The sequence below is a fragment of the Corythoichthys intestinalis genome, chromosome 4 (assembly GCF_030265065.1).
Source record: "Corythoichthys intestinalis isolate RoL2023-P3 chromosome 4, ASM3026506v1, whole genome shotgun sequence".
NCBI lineage: Eukaryota > Metazoa > Chordata > Actinopteri > Syngnathiformes > Syngnathidae > Corythoichthys > Corythoichthys intestinalis.
Window position 1 is genome coordinate 62,467,683 of NC_080398.1, and position 23,072 is coordinate 62,490,754.

A 23,072-nucleotide genomic window follows, 5' to 3' on the forward strand; every position below is an offset into this window, starting at 1 on the left:
GGCTTAATCAAGGGAAATTCCTACTTACCATTTCAGGATGAAGTCGCGCTAAAATGGCGAAGGTGGTCAGTCTTTCACACACGCATTTGGTTCTGAGTGAATCGACGAGCACGGACTTGCAGCCTCTAGCAGACCAGGATCCCAGCAAAGAGGAGCTACACAGACATGCACACAGTAAAAAATAGAGTAAACAAAAGGCGAACGAAGCTGTAAGAATGCCAAAGCTCCTGTATACATCCGCTGCTTAATCCACTTTATCTGCGTTATTGTCTAAAATGCGCAGTGAGAGACGTGAATGAGGTGATGAGGAGGCTTGGGGCTGCGCGTTGCAGGTTTCTGCGTGGACGCATTTGCAAAATATTAAATATAAAATGCATCTTTCATTCAAGTGTTAACGAGATACATACATAAATAACAATGTCATAATTTTCCAAATGTTTTTTTTTTTTTTTTTTTTTTTTTTAATGACGGAGAACAAAGTGCTGGACATGATGACATATAAGCATACAGTATTATATTTTTGCAATTAGGCTCTTATTCAAACACTGAGTATTCTTTACTACATGTTTGTTTTGTTTTGTTTTTTGTTTGAAGAATGTTATGTTTTAATTTCAGAATTTTCACTCCAAGCAACTATCGATTTGCATTTACCCTTGTAAATGACTAGGATCATGAGCACAGATGGTAATGGGGACAGGGGGACATGCTCATAATAAATTAGAACCCATCCCCCATCTAGCTACTACAGAAATAAACAGAATTTGTGGGACCATTATGAGCAGGTAATAACAGACCTTCAGTACAAAAGTGTGTGCAAAGACACTATCAGGGGTGAAAGTGGCTTTTTTTTTTTTTTCTTTTTCTTTTGGTCAAACCTCCTAAAACCACAGAAATGCAAAGAACACTGCTTTTGGCAGTTATACCTATAACGCACAATAAAACACAATAGGTTCAACACATGCATTAGGCTTCTGCATTACACTTATTGTAACAAGGCATACATGAGAAACTGATTTTCATTCAAAATTGTATTTTTTTTAATGATGTACAAAATGACAGTTAACACAAAACCACAATTTTAACTACTTAAGAACACAGGATGTACAGTACATTAAAACTGAACATAATGTAAACATTGACTTATATGTTATTTAAAAAATAGTAACATACATTGACCGAAATAAGTACATACAGCATACAAATTAATTTTTAAAAATTCTTTTAAAACATTTATTATACAGGAAGTCCCCAGGTTACGAATGAGTTTTGCTCCAATGCTAGCGACGTCACCCGTTTTTCCACGTAAATCAGAATTAATCCCTTAGGTAACCCTAAATACCCCCTTAAGCTCAAAATAACTGTCCAAAAACATGTATTATGAGTCATTGTCCTGTCCTCGGCAAGATATTAGCGCTAAGTTCTAGCTAGACAGTGAGCCTAAACTCCGAAATGACAATGCCAGACCTCCGTGTGGTTTGCTGACTATATCCAGTTGCTCATGACATCAATACTTGCAGAATGTAACCAAGATAAAAAATCAAATTAAATCTGTTTCATCTTCAATAACAGCAATTCAATGTTGCGTTTATAACTAGCTGCTGATACAGCAATACCAATCCACACAAACGATTAGCATGTATCAGTTAGCGTCCGCACATCATCAAAAGTAATCATATAAACTCACCCCAAGTATTCGACCCCAATTGAAAACGCACAATAAACAGTATAAAAGGTGTTATATACAGGTGTTGCCTCTGTGGATACTTCACAAGCAACAAATGTGGGCACAGGCTTTCTTTCCCTTCTCTCTCTCTCACTCAGCTCCGCGAGTTCTTCATGTGTACATGCGCTCTTACTAGTGTGCCATTTATACTACCTGCTCTACACGTCTTGCGCCAAAATAAAAGCATGCATCACAAAACAAAAGTGAAATCGCGCGTCGTAAAGTCAAAATCACAAAAGTTGGGTACGTTGTAAACCGGGGACTACCTGTATTATGTTTAAGGAAAATTTTTAAAAATCAAAATTTTCTGTTTATTATTTCTAGGGTCAGGCATTAGAGGGTTCACAAGGAAGATGTTTTGTACCTCCCTAACAAGAGCAAATAAAATAAACCTCATCAACTCTTTCCCTTCTTTTAAAAATGTAAAAATTTTCTGTTGCATTGCCTTTTGTATTGCATTAATTCAACAAGCTTGTTCTTTTTCTTTTTTTGATGTCCCAGAAACATGTTGATTTGAACCAATCAGAGCTATCTATTCATGCTTATCACGCAGTATGTCAGCCAATTGAACGGACAACTGGAGTCCAGGCAGGGTGGTTTGTTGCGTGCAGTTGCACATCGAAGCGAGTCGCCTGTCTCGTCCAACTCTGATACACACTCTGGGAGAACTCCGTGGAATAAATAAGTAATAAGTATCAGTCACGAGCTTTGGGTCGTGACCGAAAGAACAAGATCCCGGATACAAGAGGCCAAAATGAGTTTCCTCCGCAGGGTGTCCGGGCTCTCCCTTAGAGATAGGGTGAGAAGCTCGGTCATCCGGGAGGGACTCGGCGTCGAGCCGCTACTCCTCCGCGTAGAGAGGAGCCAGCTGAGGTGGCTCGGGCGTCTGGTTCGGATGCCTCCCGGACGCCTCCCTGGAGAGGTGTTCCGGGCATGTCCCACCGGCGGGAGGCCCCGGGGACGACCCAGGACACGCTGGAGAGACTATGTCTCTCGGCTGGCCTGGGAACGCCTTGGGATCCCACCGGAGGAGCTGGTTGAAGTGGCTGGGGAGAGGGAAGTCTGGGCTTCCCTGTTAAAGCTGCTGCCCCCGCGACCCGACCCCGGAACAAGCGGAAGATAATGGATGGATGGATAAGTATCAGTGGAAACGGATGACGCTACACAAGCACTTTATTAGGCTTCTTGTTAACTTGTGTATGTAAATATGACGTTAGTGGATTGTTTTGTTCTTGGGTATGCATGTGTGGCAGCTTTTTTTTAACATGGAGTTTTGAAAGTTGCCGTCATATTTTCAGGATCAAAGCACCGTTCTGCCCCTGAATTTGATACTGAAACAGCGTTCCGAAACCTTCCAGCGGACTTTCACCCGTTGCCAATCCCAATTATTCCCGACTTTAGCACTCCCCTTCTGGAAGGATTTACTGGAAAAAAAAAAAACATGCCAACAAACTGCCTTCATATGATTAAGTAACAGTAGGTCAAATTAGACCAAATTTTATTTGAAATGTTACCATTTTTCTTAACTAATCAACATTTTCCTAGTCATTATGAAGCCTACTTTAAATAATAAATGAATTCCTACTCTTTATAAAATAAAGTTTACTTGAAATAATCAATGAAGCTAGATTTGGGACAAAGTATCGTTTGCTGATATACAAAATGCAAAATGGATCACAATATATTGACTAGCTGCATTGCCACATGATTTGAACAATAAAGTCTATACATATTTTTAGTTCAAATCGTTATATTGACCCAGCAACTTTACCACAAGTAGTAACCAGACATTTTGTGGTGCCCACAAGGCGGGGAGGATCAGTTCCTGCTTAGAATGTGTGAGCAGAACAACTGGCTACTACCGACTTCACGAACAATGACATGTAATAGCACCAGGGCTGCCAGATCAGAAAAACAGTACCCAGTCCAATCGTACAGTAAAACCCGCCCAGTTCAATAAAAAACAGTCCAAATGACGACCTCCAGTTCAAGATATTTCCTTTATACAGTCCTATGTTTCAAATGAATTTTAAAGAGAAAATATAGTCACAGACAAGGTTAGAAAAAAGGATTTTTAATAATAATAATAATTTAATAAATAATTATTAAATAATAATAATAAATATATAATATTTAATGATCATTTTATTTACTAAAATAATTTTAATAAATAAAAATTATAATAATGATTAATGTGTATAAATAAATAATAATTTTCTCAAACTTTGCTTTCATCAAAGAATGCAACAATTACATTGTTGCAGACCTTTGGCATCCTAGCTGTTAATTTGCTGAGGTCATCTGAAGAAACTTCACTCATTGCTTCCAGAAGCACATCCCACAAGTTGGATTGGCTTGATGGGCACTTCTTGCATACCATACAATCAATCTGCTGCTCCCACAATCGCTCAATGAGGTTGAGCTCCGTTGATTGTGCTGGCCACTCCAATACAGATAGAATACCAGCTTCCTGCTTCTTCTCTAAGGCTACGTCTACACTAGGACGGATAATGGCCTTAAACGTGTAATTAGTTGGATTACTGTATATAGCATGTTGCATGCAACACTAATACACATCTTGTCCGGTTGTTACACGGATAATGTAGACAGGTAATATTACCCACCGCTTAATATGGACTGCTGTATCCGTACAACAATCGGATAATAAGGAAGTGACGTCATGGAGCGTGCCATTGCCATTTTTAGTGCGGCACGCTAGCGTTGTAAACAATGGAGGCGGATGATCAAGACTGGCATTCCTGCTCCTCTTTTCTTTTCCACAGTCATTGTTTAAAATTTTATCATCTAGAGCAGGGGTCCCCATCTGCGGGGCCGGTCCGTGGCACATTTGCTACCGGGCCGCACAGAAATAATAATTTATTAACGACCGAATTCTGGCCGAATTAACCCTGTACCCCTGTTTAACACACCAATATCGCTGTCTACTCTAGATATATTACTACAGGATAGATTAGAATGTCGTCATAGAAATCCATTGATTGGACTGCTAGCAGTACATCTTGTTTGTGTATATAATATATCCATGTGCACTTGTCCTCGATAATAACGGATTACTAGGACATGGGCGCAGCACATTTGTTCCCAGAAATAATTAGCCCCCACACGAGCGACAATGACTGGAAAACAGACATCTTTGGAGATATTTTTACCGCGAAAAGGGCACCTGATAAGCCTACAACCTCGAAGACCCACGAACTGCGAAGGAGTGGATTCGTGACCCATTTGTGAATAAACCGAGTGACTCGAGCATGTTTGTACAACAGGAGGATCAGCTTGGAAAGATCGCAAATGACGGCGACCTTATTAAACGTACATATGAGACAACAACTCTACCGAGGGTCTGGATAAAATTAATTCCGGAATATCCTGACATCGCTACGGGAGCATTGAAAACCTTGCTATAATTTCCAACATCGTATCTTTGTGAAGCGGGCTTCTTAATTAATGCTTAACGACAAGGCAAAGTCGTTATTGGTGAGAGCGGTGTGCAGTTGTTGTGTGCAGCTAACATGGCAGAATGTATCTGAGGAGAACTTTTCTACATGTCCTTCCATGATCAAACGTAAGTTAATATTCCTTTCTTTCAAGAAAGTTTACTTTACTTTTACTTTGGAATCGCTGCGAATTTTGTGGCAATGTTTAACGTTACGCGCATGCGCAGAACCACATCGTTGCAATTTTTGATGGGTTGCAAAATTTGTCAGTGACATCGGTCAGTAAAAAAAAGACCAAAATAACACCGGTCCGTGGTGCAAAAAAGGTTGGGGACCCCTGATCTAGAGTGTAGAACAGGTGTCATGAACCTATGTCTTCGCGAGTCATTTCTGGCTCTTTTGATGAGTCCATCTGCCTCTCCACCAACCCGTATTTTAAATGTGGTACTGGCTCGCTTGACGTGAAGAGCTGATAACACATTCACACATTTCTCTTGAACCTTCAACCGTGCGTCGCAATAATATACTTCAAGTCAGAGCCCATTGGAGGTCCTCCCAACGCCGATTACACTGAGATGAGTGTTTTATTACAGAGCTCGTCTCCCGCATTTTGTCTCCGATCAGCCAGCTGCGGGGCCGGGCCCTCCCAACTCAATGCAGACCGAAGTATATAAAAATGTGTAGGGGAAAATTAAACAGGAAAGTGAACCGCGTGGTATCCCTATTGGACGAGACGTGCGATCATTTTTTTTCATGACATGAAGATTTATGTCTGAATTTTGGTGGGCTTGGAACAAATTAGGGCATTTACATGGAAAAGGCGTCTCTACCTACACAATTATCAAGTTACGAAACTATCTCCAGAACCAATTAATTTCGTAAATAGAGGTAACACTGTATTTTTTACATTTTCTATATGTAAGCTTTTGGTACAACATGGGCCTGCATGCACCCACACACACATGCCCCCCCCCCACACACACACACACACCCACACACCCACCCCTGTGCGCACGTGACAGTCAAAGCAATCCTCTGACTCTGCCACCATCCATTGTGTTCATTTGGAACCTATAGCAAACTGGACTCTGAGTTGGCTTCATAGCCTTGATCACAATACTAGTATTTAAGACTGGTGTTTCAATTTTGAATCATTTTGTTTAACAAATGAATTATATGGAAGGACAAAAGGTAATTTGGCATCTTGGTGATGAAGTGCTGCCTTGACAGTATACAGTGGAAAAAATGCAATAAGCACATTCAAATGAAACTGACTTGAAAACAATGAACATAGGGTTTTAGCAGAGTAAAATGCAGCCTAACTTTAGCTTACATGTTAAAATATATAATAAGATTCGTCATACCTCTCATTGTCATCCCAAGATATACATGTTTGATTCGTGGTGCCCTGGTGGATGAAAGAGTTGTTAAATTAATATGAAAGTCTTGATTACACTGTTGGTGCTTATGAAACATTTATTTGCCACTCACGTTGTACATATGAGAGAATTCAACTGTAACTGGTGCAGAGAGGAATGCAGGAGATGGTTTAATGATGACAGACACAATCCTGGAGTTGAGTACTGTGCTGTTTCTACAGAGACAGAATAGGAAGAAAATGTGTCAATGTGGCAAAACTTTGGCCCACTGCCCCCTTACCCCCACAAAACAATGATGACACTCAAGATTTGTTGAAAGGATGACAAAATGGGCCCTATTTTTGGATGCCATCTAAATCTAGGTTAACATTAATTTGGGTAAAGTGTGCCATTTAACACTTCATGTATTGTGTCTTATGTTAGAATGGACGTTTTTATTAATTTATCTTTGCGCGACACCTAACATAAGACTTTACAAAAGCTTTCTAAAAGCCTCTCACCCCTTAACAAAAAAAAAACAATTGTGTATTTTTCCGGAGCCTGTTAGGGTTTCTTGGAGACTCTTCAACCGGTCACCAAGGAGAGGTGATGTAGAAATGAAAAGAGAGTACACAATGATTGTGGTTGAATAAGTGGAGGCTTTATTAACACAAAAATCTCATGTCTCTTAATAAACCCTAATCAAAAAAACTGTATTATCCCAAGGTAAGGTGAGAAGAGAGGAGCACCTCCCCACCCACCCACCCACCACAGGAAGGGTGGCCTCCACACTAAACAGATGGAATTGGCCCTGCTGTGCAGCTAAAGGCGTTGCCGTCTGGATGTCCCCTGCAATGTCTCTCTCTCTCTACGTAAAGTCATGCATTCACCAATAGCACATTTAAAGATTTTAAGATAATATATGTCATATGAAAAAAATACTTGAAGATTTCCGAGTAAGATGTTTAAATTTCCTTCAATACAATAAAATCAGGGCAACTATCAAAAGCAAATCACCATCGCTGGCAGGTACTTTTGATCCACCACCTTTTGTAAATATATTAGGAAAGTATCCGTTTTCAACAACAACAACAAACTTTCAAAAGTGTATCATTTATTCTCATTTAAAAACTAAACTGCTTTACCAATAAAAAATGAAGTAATGAACTTTCAGTAATGTTGGATAATAATTACTGGACCCAATATTATAAAAATACATTTACAATGTCTAAGAATAGCAATCTGCAATTTATCCAGTTTAAATATTGCATAGATTGCATATGGCTCAATCTAATACAGGTAGTCCCCGGTTTACGAACGAGTTGCGTTCCTACGCTGGCAACGTCACCTGAATTTCCACACAGTCAGAATTAGCCATTTTAATTACCCTAATCTCAAAATAACTATCCAAAAACATGTATTATACGTCATATTAATGAAATAAAATATATGAGATAACTCCTCCCTCCTTTAACACAAACTAGTTCTTCTTAAAACTGACATTTATTTATGAACATACAATTAGAAAATATATTCATGGTCCCCGGCACACATCTACAGTATCAGTTCTCATTCTCTCTCTCATTTTATAAGATCTTCATGTGTGTCCCTGTGTGTCGGGCCCGCCCCCTCTCCAGGGTGGGGGTTACAGGCACAGTGCCTTTCCGTGTTGGCCCGAACCTGGCCCCGTTTCCTTGTACTGGGTGCCGGGGAGATGCTCCTCGGTACCATACCGCTCTGGGCGCTTGGTGGGGAGTGGTCGGGGCCCTGGTGCTTCTCTCGCTCTTCGGCCGGAGGTTCTGGCGGGCGGGGCCCTGTCTGCGGGAGCCTGCCTCTTAACTCACAAACTTTTCACTTTGCGCTGTAAATATCACCCTGGCACCTACATACTCATTCATACCTCCGGGGGGAGTTGGAAATGGGCCGTATAGTCCTGTGCCGACTCTCCCTTGATTTCAATGCATCAAACACCGAGGTTGTGGGATGGGTGGGCCCTGGTGCGGGGTGACATCACGGTTGCCTCTTCCCGGCAGGCCACGCCATTCTCGCACCTCTTTTAACGCACTACATACATCATACTCCACGGGGGAGCTTCGGCACCACCTTTGGCAGTAGTTCAGGTCTTTTGGGAGAGTCGGAATGGCGCCATACAGTCCAGGGCCGGTGTACTGACAAATGGGGAGCCCTGTCGAATTGATAGCCAAAGCGCTACTGAGCATGCGCATTGCAACCACACCCCTCTAGGGGTGCTCACGTGTCAAACTTTTGTCGAGTGGAGATTCCTTTTTTACTACAACGCCATTCCTGCTATTGTTGTCGTGCAGGTGAGTAAATTTCTAAAGTATTTTCTTTTTATAGTGCCTTTTGACCACTAACCTCTGTAAGCAATTACATATACACGAAATACTTAATTGGAATATTGTTGATATTGCAAGACAAAAGCGTAATGAAGTTAACGTCTCATGATAAGGAGTAAACACGTGCTTCATTGCTTCTATTGTTGTCGTTGGAAGTGAGTAATATTTCTAAAATATATTCATTGTATAATGCCTTTTGTCCGCTAACCTCTGTAAGCAAATACATAGACACGAAAGACTGAATTGGAATATTGATGATATCGCAAGACAAAAGCGTTATGAAGTTAACGTCGAATGATAAGCAGTAAACACGTGGGTCGCCAAGGTTTTAATGGCGATTCGGTTATTGTTCAAGAGTGATTTTTTACATTATAGTGGGTTAACAGCGTACGGAAGTTAGCATTGTATGATATAAGCATTAAACATTTGGGTCACCTGGGTTTTAATGGAGTTTCATGCTTGAAATCATACAGAAATTAACCATATCTACAGAAATTAACCATATGTACAAATGGCTAGTGACCCAATTATGCCATTATATTTTGAGAAAGCTAAGTCCTATATATATAAAAAAAATAAATTTTCAAAAAAGCTTAACTGCTAATCATTGTTTTCGGGAGTGAATGTATAAAAGTATTTGGAAGTCATTTTTCAAAGTTGTCTTTCTGTGCATGTGCTTTACAGTTGGTGAGCAACATGGAAAAGAGGTTCCAGGAGATTTTCAATTTTATGTCTAGGGGTGAATTCCCTAACTTTTATATAAATTTCAGAAATGTGCTTTAAGAAGATATATGCAGAAGCTCAAACTGAAGGGTGAGTAGGCAAAGTATTTGTGATGTTGCTCTTATTTATAATTATATATATATGTGTATACAGTTATATAATTGTTATTTATGTGTATTTGTGTTTATATGTGATCAATCAATGCTCACTGTAGAAGGACAGCTCTTCTTTTGGAGAAGAAGGGTGATCCAGTCCCGAACAGAAGCACGATCACTGTTCAATGAAGTACACTCGGCTTCAATTGGTGCACACACAGGCACTGTTAAAACCAGATCCTCAATGTACTCCAGAAATTATTGGGATGGCATGACAGTGGACAATGACAGATGGGTATGTGATGGCTTATTTCTGCATTTTGTCACTAAGTAATTTTGGTGCTATTTCAGATCTTATTAACCTGACCCGTTTCTCATGACGATTTGTTTTAAGGTCTCTGAATGCGACGGATGTCAGAGGACTGGTAACTCTGGCTGTGACACAGCCATTACAAAGCATTAAGGTATATTTTTATAGTGACAGTGTGTAATCAAATAAAGAAATATATTTCTGGTTTTTATTACATGCATGTATTTAATATTTGGACATGCGTGAAAATTAGGTTTTTATGTGTTCCCTTCATATCAAGGTGGGAGCCATCTACCCCGATTAAGTTAAAAACTTCAAAGATAAAACATGGTGCTCTTCAGATTGTGTAGGAATAGCTGTAAGAGATATGTTCAATATTGGATTTGCCTTTCACAGGTGTCTGCTGTTTGGGAGTTGGTTGGGATAGACCTGACTGGGCCTCTCCCAAAAACCAAGGATGGCTTTCAGTACATTCTTACTGCCACCGATTATTTTTCCAAGTGGGTTGAGGCCTTTCCTTTAAAAACCAAAACAGCATCAGAAGTGGCATAACGGATCTGCTCAATTGTTTATAGACACGGATGCCCCCAAAGAATCCTGTTTGACCAAGGAAGAGAATTTGTCAATGAGGTATCTGGAGGCATTAAATTATTTTCACAGTGGGATTTTGGCATTGTTGTTTTCCCTTTTTTTTTTTTTTTTTTTTTTTTTTTTAAATTGGATTTATTTACAAAGTTGTACCAATTTTCCAGCTCAACGATAACCTTTGTGCCCTCCTGTGCATTGAAAGGAGTGTTACAGCTGCATTTCATCCTCAGACGAATGGGCTGGATGAGAGGACAAATAGCGACATAAAACGGCAAGTTTTTTTTTTTTTTTTTTTTTTTTTTGGTGTTCTAAAATGTATATCTAATTGTACCCTTCTACTTCGTACAGCTCTTACAAAATTGGTGAAAGACCGTCAGGATTTGTTAGGTAGTTTGGCCTATTCAGTAGATAATTTTGACCTGATGGTCATCTGGTCAAGTGCCGTAAATAATTACTTTTTTTTATTTAACAATGTTGTGTTTTCAGTTAAATTACTGTGGGCTGCAGAGGACCAAGGCAAGGTGGAGGCTGTCGTTGGACCGTATAAATTATATGACACGTCTTTTCATACACTAAAAGGCAACGGCTGGCTGTCTGATGAAGTCAGTGGGAGCAATAAGTATTTAGCAAATAACAAAGATTCTTGCCTTTTGCCAATTTTTTATTTTTATTTTGCTATGCAGGTAATTGATGCATACATGCATATCCTCATTGAAAGGCAGCAGGCAAGTGCTGGAAAGAGTTATTTTTCTCACTGCATTTAATTTTTGCTGGAGTATAGTTGTAATGTTGTTACCCTTTTTTTAACAGGAGTCCATTCACCAACTCTCTGCTGTGGTAGCTCGGAGTCTGTTTTTGGGAAAATTTCAGCCTGTTAGAAAGGTAATCTATTTCATGCCAATATTTAGCTATATTACTTTAACGCCAGTAACCCAAAATAACAATAATTTGGTATTGTATGTTCTTCAGAGGAAATTCCCTGATGAAAAAAAGTGGATTTGTCCTGTCCTGTCCTGTATGTGCTCATTGGATTTTAGTGGTTAGTGGGTTTCTTATATGTTCTTAAGACCTACCGATTCTGGAATGTATTATATATAGCTATTAATTTAGCTGATGCCATACAGAAGTGAAATTTCATTAGTAAGTTAACTAGATAAATCTGTCATTGTGCAGAATTACACAAAGGAACTAACCTTTTATAGATTGTCCACATTTCTGAGAGGACACTGGTGATCACCGATCCCTTGGGTAACGAGGACAAATATGAGCAAAAACTTGCGGAATTGGAGGTAAGAAAGTTTTAAATTCCTAGTCTTATGTTAATATGGAAGATAAAAGTTCAATGTTCATTTTCATTGTTTTGCTTATAAAACAATAATTAGGAACTTCTTGAGGTTGGCGGGCCGTGAGTTCCAAATAGAAACTTGGACTACCAAAACTGTGGCCCATAACAAGCAACAGGACAACAGTAGCTGTGGGGCTTTCGCATTAAAGGTAATGATTTTAAGATTTCTGAGTCTCTGCAATAAACTTTGCTGCTGTTGTTGTTTAGCACTGATAAGTAACAGAATGCCTAAAATGCCATTTCACAGTTTGCGGAAGAGTATATGGCCAATGGAGATCTCAGGCACAACCAGACCCACCTTCCCGAAGTTCTGAAGGCTCGAGGAGATATAGCCTGTGCCGTCCTACAGGCTGGGAGTCTGAGATGTCTGTTTAAATTTTTAAAAAATGTCTGAAACTTCCTCGGTCTCCTCACTTCACATAATTGAACTCCTGATTGCTCTCAATGTCACTATTTACTTTCAAAGGCATCCAAAGAACAGATCTGAGGATCTGCTGCTGTGCTTTATCCTCTCCTGCCATCATTGATCCCTTATTAGGTTTGTCACGATAAAAAAAAAAAGTGTTTAAAAAGGTAGTAAAATTCATGTGGCAGGTCTTAACCCCTTAATGCCTGCAATATGAAGCAATTGTCAGAGAATCACAAAATGTGAAAAATAAGGTCTTAAACCTTTTTCAAATTTGTAAAAAAAAGAAATATGTGTATTAAGCGCTCTAATATCTATAACCCTTGTTAAATCCTGTTTTCCTCATGGAATATGCAGATGCATGAGTTGACTTGCATCCATTTTTTTTTTTTTTTTTTTGTGGGAGGAAAGAGTTCAAAATTCTGAATTTGTCTCAAAATCATGAAAACCTAAGTGTATCAAATGTGCTACATTTCGCAAGAAAGGGTTAAGCTCTGTTGCTCCAAGTCTTTCAAAAAATATATTGTTTATATCCGTAATAGACTACCATCCTTTAAATAGTACTGTCACTGTAGGTAGCATTTTTAACAGGCTTATAATGTCCTTTTTTTTCCTTTTAAAATGGTATTTAATAGGTTTAAGCATATACATCACAATCATACATTATGAAGTCTGGTTTAAGTCTGAATTTTCCCCAGTATGACTTTCAAATAGGCTTGAAATGGAGAACGTAGTCTCAAAAAGACTTATTTAGCAGACAAAAAGCCTGTTAAAAATGTGCCACATATAGTACAGTATTAGACGTATAATCTTGCTCTCATCATCCCTCTGCTGAGCGGTTCAATGAGTTTTTCACTAATTGACATCCAATCCATTTGAAGTGCATGGGAGGTCCTCCCACTCAAAATGGATGGGATGTCTTCAGCTGTCAATGGCAGAGAAAGGCAAAACCGTTAAAGGACGTAACAAGCCTATTAAAAATGCTAATCGTGGTAGAATATCATTACGTGTGACTTGATAAGCCTGCTAAAATATGCTAATTATAATCTTTAATATTAGTGCTTCGACAGTCAGTGGCAGGACCTAACTAAACGTATGCTACACGTATGCTGCATTTGTTCGACGGGACACCTTGCATCGATAGTCCCCGCGGTCGAGTTGAGGAGCTGTCAAAAACGGGGCTCCTACTTCGACAAAGGCTCCCCATTCATCAGAACACCGGCTCCCCCTTTGATTTTAATGCATCATGGGCTGCGCTGGCTCCCCCTCCCCCTCATTGGCTGGGGGGGGGGGGGGGCATGGCACTGGGGCGGCACCCGCGCAGCATTTCCACTTGTCTGCAGGACTATCACAAGTCTGATAGGATTCACACATGACTGGGTACGATTGGACACTCAAGTAGAGAGAATGTCGGTGCCAGGATTAGCGATCAGGCAGCATAAAATAAGATGTCAACATACCAACACGTACAAGTGATTCACATACTGTACAAGGCACTGGGTTCTACACCTCGCATTGCTGATTTGTGTACGCTCCACCCTGCCTAATCACATCTATTTTTGACTCACCCCCTTCCTCTTTCTCCTGGGCCACCCACATGGTGTCACTGGAAATACAATTAGCTGATGATAGCACCTCTATATTCATAGGTAGTGTAGGCATTCAATGTTTTTCTGGTTGTTTGTTCTTTTCCTCTTCTGTCTCTGTATCTCCTCTTTTATTTTACTTTCTGTTCACCCATAACCCCTTCCTATTCAGACCATTAGGAAAGTCAGATTACCATTCTCAGTTTCAAAGCAGCTGAACAGGACAGGTTAAAACATTTTTTTAGCACATTAATATGAAGACAATTTATCCTGGTTGACTAACTTACTACAGAAGTAACTGTGTAGAATAATAGTTGACAAATACCTGTTCAGATAATACACAAACAGACAAAAAAAAAAAAAAAAAAACACTTTGCATTTTTAGACCACCCTGAGAGAGGGCTCAAGATCTCACTCTTTGTTCTTCTCCTTGGTAAGGACACAAACTTAAATGGTTACTCCTCTGTTATTTGTGGATGAAAAATAATTAAATTTGGTATTTATATATTCAAGGGATGTAGACGCATTGATCCTCGGAGCCCGATTTATTTTAATTTTTTGTCCCAGGGATGATTATTTAATTGTGGATTTATCATTGCCTGTGGGTTCCAAGTTGTCAAGTAGAGGGCAGACTCACTCTTTGCTTGTGCTTATTTTGTGAGCCCACATGAAGCTTCCTGAACCCTTGAAGCTTTCCAGCAAATTGGTTTAGTAAAGGGTTCATTACTCAATGCACACAAAGCTCCCCCGCTGATCAAAACTGTCAGTGACGACCTATTGGCTGTGTGGCAACTGTGTCAACATGGGAATAATCAATGCTTTTTACTAATGTGGGGGGAATGAAAATGGAAGTCTATTAATGTAAAAAAAAAAAAAAGATAAATTTGATCCATTGATTAAATAAATCCAGCGGGAGACAAGAATACGGTTTTGAAACTGGACAGAGCTTGTTAATACTGTGATGAAACTCACCAGAGCTTGTGGATAATGTTATGCAAAAGCTACAAAATGGGACATTGTGTCAATATGTATTCTTATTGAGAAAAAAAAAACTTTTTTCAACAGTGCTGTGACCCTGGCATTTCTCTCATTGGGTGCAACTTCACCAGTTTTGGAAAACACTCTCTCATGTGGAACTGAGGAGGCAGGGGTGCACAAGTATCTTAAAGCAAGCTTTTAAAGTTTGGCGTACACTTGTTTGATGTAGACCTTTTCTACAACAATGAATTAAAAATACCTTGTTTGGAAACGGCAGATCAAAATGTTCCCATACAGGGGAACTCATCTTCCTTCATAAGCTCTATCTCTGATTTCTAACAGAACATGACAATCCAACCAACAACTCATTAAAACTTTCTGCGGAGTCATTGTTCTTGTATATTCTCCCAAAGCCCGAACAAGTCTCAACCCACTTATCGAACAGCGACGTCACTCGCCCTTAAAAAATGCAGTTCAAGCCGCACTCTTTCAAAGACTTCCTTGATTTCTCAGCACACTCACCGGACTTTCAGTGCTGTACGCCCTCACTACTTGAAATTTCTCTGGGCTGATGATAGTCTACTTTTATAGAGCAGGGTGGTTGTAAATCATTTGAACTTGTTTTCAAAGTGAATTTGGTCCCTGACACTATATCACCAATATAGTAATATGTTGGGCAGAAAGTAAACTACATGCCTGCAGCCCTTATGCACTTACTGATCACAGTGTGGCACCTCAGCTATGCTAAAAGTGACATCTAGATTTCTCTTACAGATACAGAAATAATAGCGTGTCGTTAGAACACGTCATTTATACACATTGTTTTAAAACAACAACAACAAAAATTATCGCGTAACAACAGACCAAATAACACAACTAGCAAGTAATTGAACAACTTGAACAGTAACCGAAGAAATAATCATCACAGAACATGACCTTTGAACATTACATTTTACAATATTTTGTATGTAAGCCAATTGGGTCAAAGCTTAATACAGGTTAATTTGCTGTATGGCACCATCAAGTGGTCTTGAAGCCAAAGAGGTCAACTCCTTCTTCTTTTCCTTTTGACTTTACACTTCTGGGATCGCTACAGCGACTCAGTTGTCTCCATCTTACCCTGTCCTCTGCATGAGAATTCTATGGCAATTTTTTGAAGAGACATGAGTTATGAATGTACTTGTGTTACAATATGAATAAATGCAACAAGTGCTGTAATGATTATTTGTTATTCATTTTTAATTAGAAATAATAGCTTTCCATTTTAAATGGTTTCTTTTTTGCGGGGAGGAAAATAGATCACTGGTCAAGATAAACATTTAATAATATTGTCTACGTGCATGCACTTGTGACAAATACGAATGAGGAAAGTGAGGGGGAAAACTGTCATATTGTATCTTGTGTGTGATGAAAAAATACATTCTATTGTGGCATATCGCTATCATGATGTACAGTAGCCATATTGTGATAAAGGATTTTTTCCTATATCGCACACCACTACCAGGATGCATTTGAACCAGACGCCCGTGCCATATCAGCTGGTTGTTTTTTGATGAGACATACTGATATCTCTACCCTGAGCCCCAGTCAAACAGCCAAGCTCCATACCCTAAAGTCGAGAGAAACCTAAAACTAACGAAATCCAAAAAAGACAGCTTTTGGCAGTTTTACCTAAAGCACACAATAAAACACAACAGGTCTGAAACATGCATTATGCTACTGCATTACACTTACTGTCACAAGGCATGCATGAGAAATTGATTTTTATTCCAATATTATTTTTTCAATAATGTGCAAAATAACTGTTAACCAAACCACCAGTATTACCATCCTCAATTTCCCAGGATTATTTTGCCTCACATCTGAATCTTACATCATGCACATTGAAATGGAATATATTTTGAAGGTAACGCAAACACTGACTTTTTTAAATTATAACGAAATAAGTCAGTAACCTAATTAAATGAACATAGAAGTCCAAATGAGGACATTAACACGGAATATCTTCTGAACCTCCCCATCAAACGAAATCAGAGAAAATAAATAATATAAAATAAGCCTCTTCCACGCTCTCTTAAACGCTATCTCTTAAAGATCTAATCAATTTTCCGTTGCACTGTCCTTTTTTATCGCAATATTTCAACAAGTTGTTCATTAGCACTGGCGACCAGTTCAAAGTGCATTTTCTGAACACCGGTCTCCCAATTTGTGCTTCCCATATTTCATAGGATCTAAAGTATAAATCATGAGAAGAGAGACAAGGAAATGACTACCTAAAGAGGGTGGTACCAAATGCGTTCAAATCACGCTGCTGCTGCTTTTTGATTCCTCATATCATCGGTGTATGCTTTAAGCAAAATCAGCCTTTCACTATTCCAAAACACAATCACTCACTGTAATCTTTCATGTCATCTAGACTCTTGCCTCAAACTCACCTCATTTAGCTGGGGAGGCAAATCAAATGCAAAAAATGAAGGAAGATAAGAATGAAATGAAATGGCAGTGTGAAGAGGGGCTGAGGAAGATGAAAGCAGTTTAAAGATTGAACAAATATGGGAGGACTGATGAGATTCATGGTTCAATTCCCCCAATGCTGTATCTTTCTTACCAGATCAAATATGTTCTACAGCTACAAAAGTTAAGATGCCTTACCGGTAGCACTGAAACTAAGCACCGAGTGGTGCAAGAGCCCTGTTGTAATGCAAGGGATCATTATTATTAGGGATTGAGCAGCAAGTAGTGCGAGAGCCCAATTGTAATGCACAGGATTATTATTATTACTATTACTATTATTAGGATCCAAACACCAAGTGGTGCGAGAGCCCTATTGTCATGCAAAGGATTATTATCGGTAATATTAGGGCCCAAGCACCGAGTGGTGATTTCGTCGGTCAAGAATCCTGATACGACTTTTATCGTGAGTTTTTGTACCGTTACAGCCCTAATACACACATATTTAATCCTTAGATGCACAAGTGGGTCAAAAACGACCCATACTAGAATCAATGTTTTTGGTGCCATTTTGGTTAAAAACGTCACTTGTATAATATTTAGTATTACATTTAGGCAGTGCCATATATTAAGAGGGTTACGACACTCCCATAGGGATCCATTATACGATTTACTTCCGGGTTTTTCGGGTAGTGGAGCCACAGGTAGTTCCATACCAATGGCTGGCTGTAAAGTATATTCGGAGGTAAATTGATGAAAAAAACGATCCCTTTTGAATTTTCAACAGTCTGTATACTATCAGAGGCACTTTATGATGCATATCTTGAGCTTTACTTGTATGTGCATGGCGTAATTATACATATATTTTAACTTGGTTGACGAGTGATTTTCTCCTACTTTTTAAGCTGAGTCTGCTAACTAGGAATGTATCGCCAGGGATAAATTAATTAAGCCCCTACCTCTTTTAAATCGTCAACTCTTTCAGAGGCCGTTTGTGATGTGCACACTCATCTGTATTTGTGAGTATTTGTAGACGACCGGCTTTCACGTGCTTACTAGCCCGATTTTGTAAGCTTGGAACTAAGGTATCCCCCACATGAGAGAGTACCAAGTCAATGCATGACAACCTGTATTCTTTACACCAAAATGTTTGACATGATTATATTTCAGAGATGTGCATAGATTGAAAAGTGATGTCAACAAATAATAGACACAATTTTTTAAATAAAAAACTAATTTAATGTATATTTTTTTTTAGGTTACATTTGTATGATCACATCAAGCTGTTGTTGGTGCCTGCTGATGGTGACTGCTGGCTGTGAGCACTAAGCCTATTTTTAAATAGCAACAAACAAACAAAAAAAGACTTTTATTTCATATTTTGGAGCCTGACCATTGCCATCCATTTTTTCTGCAGGTCTTGCTGCACAACCAACCATCACAGGCCACTGATCTATAAAATGTTAGGGGTAAACAATGACCCATGACACCAATTTCACCAATTGTTCAACAAATAATGTGATTTTCTTTATCAAAGGGTAATAAGTTTTTATGGTTATAAATTACACCATGTTGAGGAAAATCCTAAAATGTTGTTCCTGCCTTGTAATCATTTTGTGTTGCTTGGGTCCAAAATGAAAAATGCCTTTAAAGAGGTATAGGTTTGGTTTTGCTAAAATTAGAGGCTATATTCAAAATTTAGTTACCTTATTTTTCAGACCTGAGTATAAGTCGCACCAGCTATAAAATGTCCAGGGAAGAGGAAAAAAACATGTATAAGTCGCACCGGAGTATAAGTCGCATTTTTTGGGAAAATTTACCTGATAAAATCCAACATATAGAACAGATATGTCATCTTGAAAGGCAATTTAATATAAAAATACAATAGAGAACAACTGAATAAGTGTACAGTATGCTTTTACATGATGCATGAACAACGAAATGCCAAACGTGACGGCGCGGTCCTGGCTATACACTGAGCTAAACTCCCAAATGACGATGCTGGACGTCCGTATAATTTGCTGAATCAATTTCGTCCTCGACACCAAACAGGTTCGCATCAACGTACTGGTAAATACATGATAATTAGGTGCTATTACAGTAATGACACAAATGGTTAGCATGCGTTCGCTAGCATTAGCACATCGTTCAAACAACCACACAACTCGCTCTGAGTGTCCTATCGCGGGTGGAAAACACACAACAACAACAGGAAAGATGATACACACAGGCGTTGCCTCTGTAGAGATATTTTACAAGCATAAACAATGAATGTAGGTTCGCAGCTGTGTCTCTCTCTCTCTCACCCACTTGCTCAGAGACGCTGCGTTGCTGTCCGTCTTCTTCTGGCATGTGAGCACTCTTCTTCGCGTAAATAAGTGCGAGTGCGCCCCCACGTGGGCGTGAAAGTGCCACAAACTAAAAGCATGCATTTCAATGTAAAATGTCAATAATACAATTGAACACACATTGCCAAAGGCAGAACGCGAACGTGGCCATAGCTATTAAGTTATTCAGATAACTATAGCATAAAGAACATGCTAACAAGTTTACCAAACCATCAGTGTCACTCCAAAACACCAAAATAACATGTGAAATGATATCAATATGTGTTAATAATTTCACACATAAGTCGCTCCTGAGTATAAGTCACACCCCCAGCCAAACTATGAAAAAAAACTGCGACTTATAGTCCGAAAAATACGGTAAGTTATGCAGGAAATATTTGTTAAATGTCATTTCTTTGTTTTTCAGGTAAAACTAAGTCTATAAAATAAAAAGGAAAATGTACAAACATATACACACACACACATACACATATCATGCCTGTCAACAATAACGCGTTAACGACCATGATTAATCTGGAAATATTAACGCATTAAAAAAAATAACGCAATTTACCGCTCACATTAAGTTTGGCCACAACTGCCTCCCGTAGTCCCACATGGTAATGTTTACATTCTCCGCGCGGCAATGCAGGACAAAATGCAGCCAGCCACGATGAGTGAGGATGATGACCCAGGACTGCTCCATGGCAAATTCCGTTTTAAAAAGCTGCCTAATGGAAATTTGGATTAAACAAAAGTTGTGTGCACATACAGCTGTGATGAACTGTCCTTCCATCGAAGCACAACAAGCCTAAAGTACCACCTTCGGGCAAAGCATATCTTCGCTAGTGTTAGCAATGACGCTAACACCGCAAACACAAGCCGCAGTCATCTAGCTACACTGGCAGAGTGCGGACTCGGACGTGTCAACAAAAGGACAACAAGTAGGTTGACTATTGCTATCGCTAGATGGGTAGCCAGAGACTGTAGACCTATTAACTTAGTCGTAGACAAGGGCCTTGAAAATCTCATCCAAATAGCATCGGGCGACCAACATACAGAACACCTACCACTTAGATCTTGGGAACAAAATATGTTATACATGCCGTTATCTTTAATATATTACCGGAGGTAGGTGAATCAAGGAAATCTAGACATTCTCTGGAAAAACAGTATTTGAGTTGTGAAAAAAGAAACCTAAATCATCTTGCATTTCAATGTAAAAGTCGATTTCCCGTGCTCATGCTAACAGAAACATGATATGTTCACTCCACAACATGGGATAGTTCCCTTCTGCATTAGAGTTTACAAAGCTTTCAGGTGTCGCCTGACCACTCCACATGTAAAACTAGCACTTACATATATGTCATAATGCAATGACATAATCAAACAAGTAATTGTAATTTTATCCATTTTTCCATAAATGTCACGATTACCGCTGTCAGTTCCATTGCAAACCACTACAGCGCTGCTTGTGCTTGGAACTACTCATGCCCCACATGAACCACGTGACCACCGCCGGCATGAACAGCGAGTTTTGCATCTCTGTTTATACGGATCTGCATTTAGGACCACACAAGAATGAATTCCTGATTTAAATATCTTTATTTTCACTTCTTAACATTTTTGAAAAAGAAAATTACAAGAACAGGAATAGACTTCATCCCCTCTTGTATTATAACATCAGTGATGAAGAGCTCCCATGCATCGTTGTGGTAAAACAGTGGTGGTAAACAATGTGCAGTCCTTGACCGATTTCTGAGGATATTGTGGCTCTGTGTTCTGTTCTGGGTGAGAGATAACTCGCTCCAGTATGAGCCTTACCAACTTATTCTGTTGGCCATGATTTGGACACTTTCTTCTTAAGAAGACACATGAAGTGGAATGAAAAAGTATCTAAACCTTTTGGAATTTCTCTCATCTCTGCATAAAATCACCATCAAATGTGAGATGATCTTTGTCAAAATCACATAGATGTAAAAATAGTGTTTGCTTTCACTAAAACCACCCAAAATTTTATAGGTTTTCATATTTCAATGAGGACAGCATGCAAACAATGACAGAAGGGGGAAAAAGAAGTAAGAGAACCCTCTGCCTAAGGAGAATTAAAGAGCATTTGAAACCCATTTTTACCAAACACTTTAAGTCAGGTGTGTGCCCAATCACTGATGAGTGGTGTAAAGCTGCCCTGCCCACTATAAAACACACACCAGGTAAGAAATGTCATGATGAGAAGCATTGTCTAATGTGCATCATGGCTCGGTCAAAAGAGTTGTCTGAAGACCTGCAATCAAGGATTGTTGATTTGTATAAAGCTGGGAAAGGATATAAAACAATCTCTAAAAGTCTGGATGTTTATTGATCTACAGTCAGAGAAGTTGTCTACAAATGGAGAGAGTTTGGCACTGTTTCTTCCCTCCCAAGGAGTGGCCGTCCACCTAAGATGACGCCAAGAGTTCAGCACAGAATACTCTAAGAGGTAAAAAAGTATCCTAGAGTGTCTGCTAAAGACTGGCACAGTCCAATATCACTGTGCACACATAAACTATATGTAGAACAACGGCCAAGAATGGTGTTCATGGGAGGGCTCCACGGAGGAAGCCACTGCTGTCTAAAAAAAACCGTATTGTAATGTATATTTCATGTTCGCAAAAAGGCGGACACTCCACAGAAGTTTTGGCAAAATATTTTGCGGACTGATGAAACCAAAGTTGAATTGTTTAACACACAACGAGAAAAAATGGAACAGCTCACCAACATCAACACCTCATCCCCACCGTGAAGAATGGTGGAGGGAGCATCATGATGTGGGGCTTTTTTGCTGCTTCAGGGCCTGGACAACTTGCAATCATTAATGGAAGAATGTATTCAAAAGTTCATCAGGATGTTTTGCAGGGAAACCTGAGGCCGCATGTCAGACAGTTGAAGCTAAAAAGAGGATGGATGCTGCAACAAGACAATGATCCAAAACACAAAAGTAAATCAACTTCAGAATGGTTCCAGAAGAACAAAATACACGTTCTGGAGTGGTCAAGTAAAAGTCCAGACTTGAACCCCATTGAGATGCATGACCTAAAGACAGCGATTCATGCCAGACATCCCAGGAATCTGACTGAACTACAGCAGTTTTGTAGAGAGGAATGGGCCAAGGGTCCTGATCATTGTGCCAGACTGAGCTGCAGCTATAGGAAGTGTCTGGTTGAAGTTATTGCTGCTGAAAGGGGGCCGCAAAATATTAAATGTGATGGTTTAACTTACTTATTTCCCTCCCTTCTGTCATTGTTTGCATATTATCCTCATTAAAATATGAAAACCTTATAAATGTTTGGGTGGTTTTAGTTCAAGCAGAGACTGTTTTTTATTTGTGTGA

General features: G+C 39.3%; 1 protein-coding gene across 8 annotated transcripts in view; it reads right to left on the reverse strand.

Annotated features, from left to right (window-relative positions):
* LOC130914451 (adhesion G protein-coupled receptor B1-like) overlaps window positions 1–23,072 on the reverse strand; it is a 428,372-nt gene that overhangs the window by 247,012 nt on the left and 158,288 nt on the right. For all 8 annotated transcript variants that reach the window (XR_009062924.1, XR_009062926.1, XM_057833647.1 and 5 more), the window contains exons 15-17: window positions 6,670–6,772; window positions 6,543–6,586; window positions 29–155 (exon numbers count right to left, since the gene is read on the reverse strand). Coding sequence is in view for 6 of the 8 variants with exons in the window: in XM_057833647.1 (XP_057689630.1) it covers window positions 29–155; window positions 6,543–6,586; window positions 6,670–6,772 (274 nt within the window). In the remaining 2 variants the exon portion in view is untranslated. The remainder of the gene's footprint in view (window positions 1–28; window positions 156–6,542; window positions 6,587–6,669; window positions 6,773–23,072) is intronic.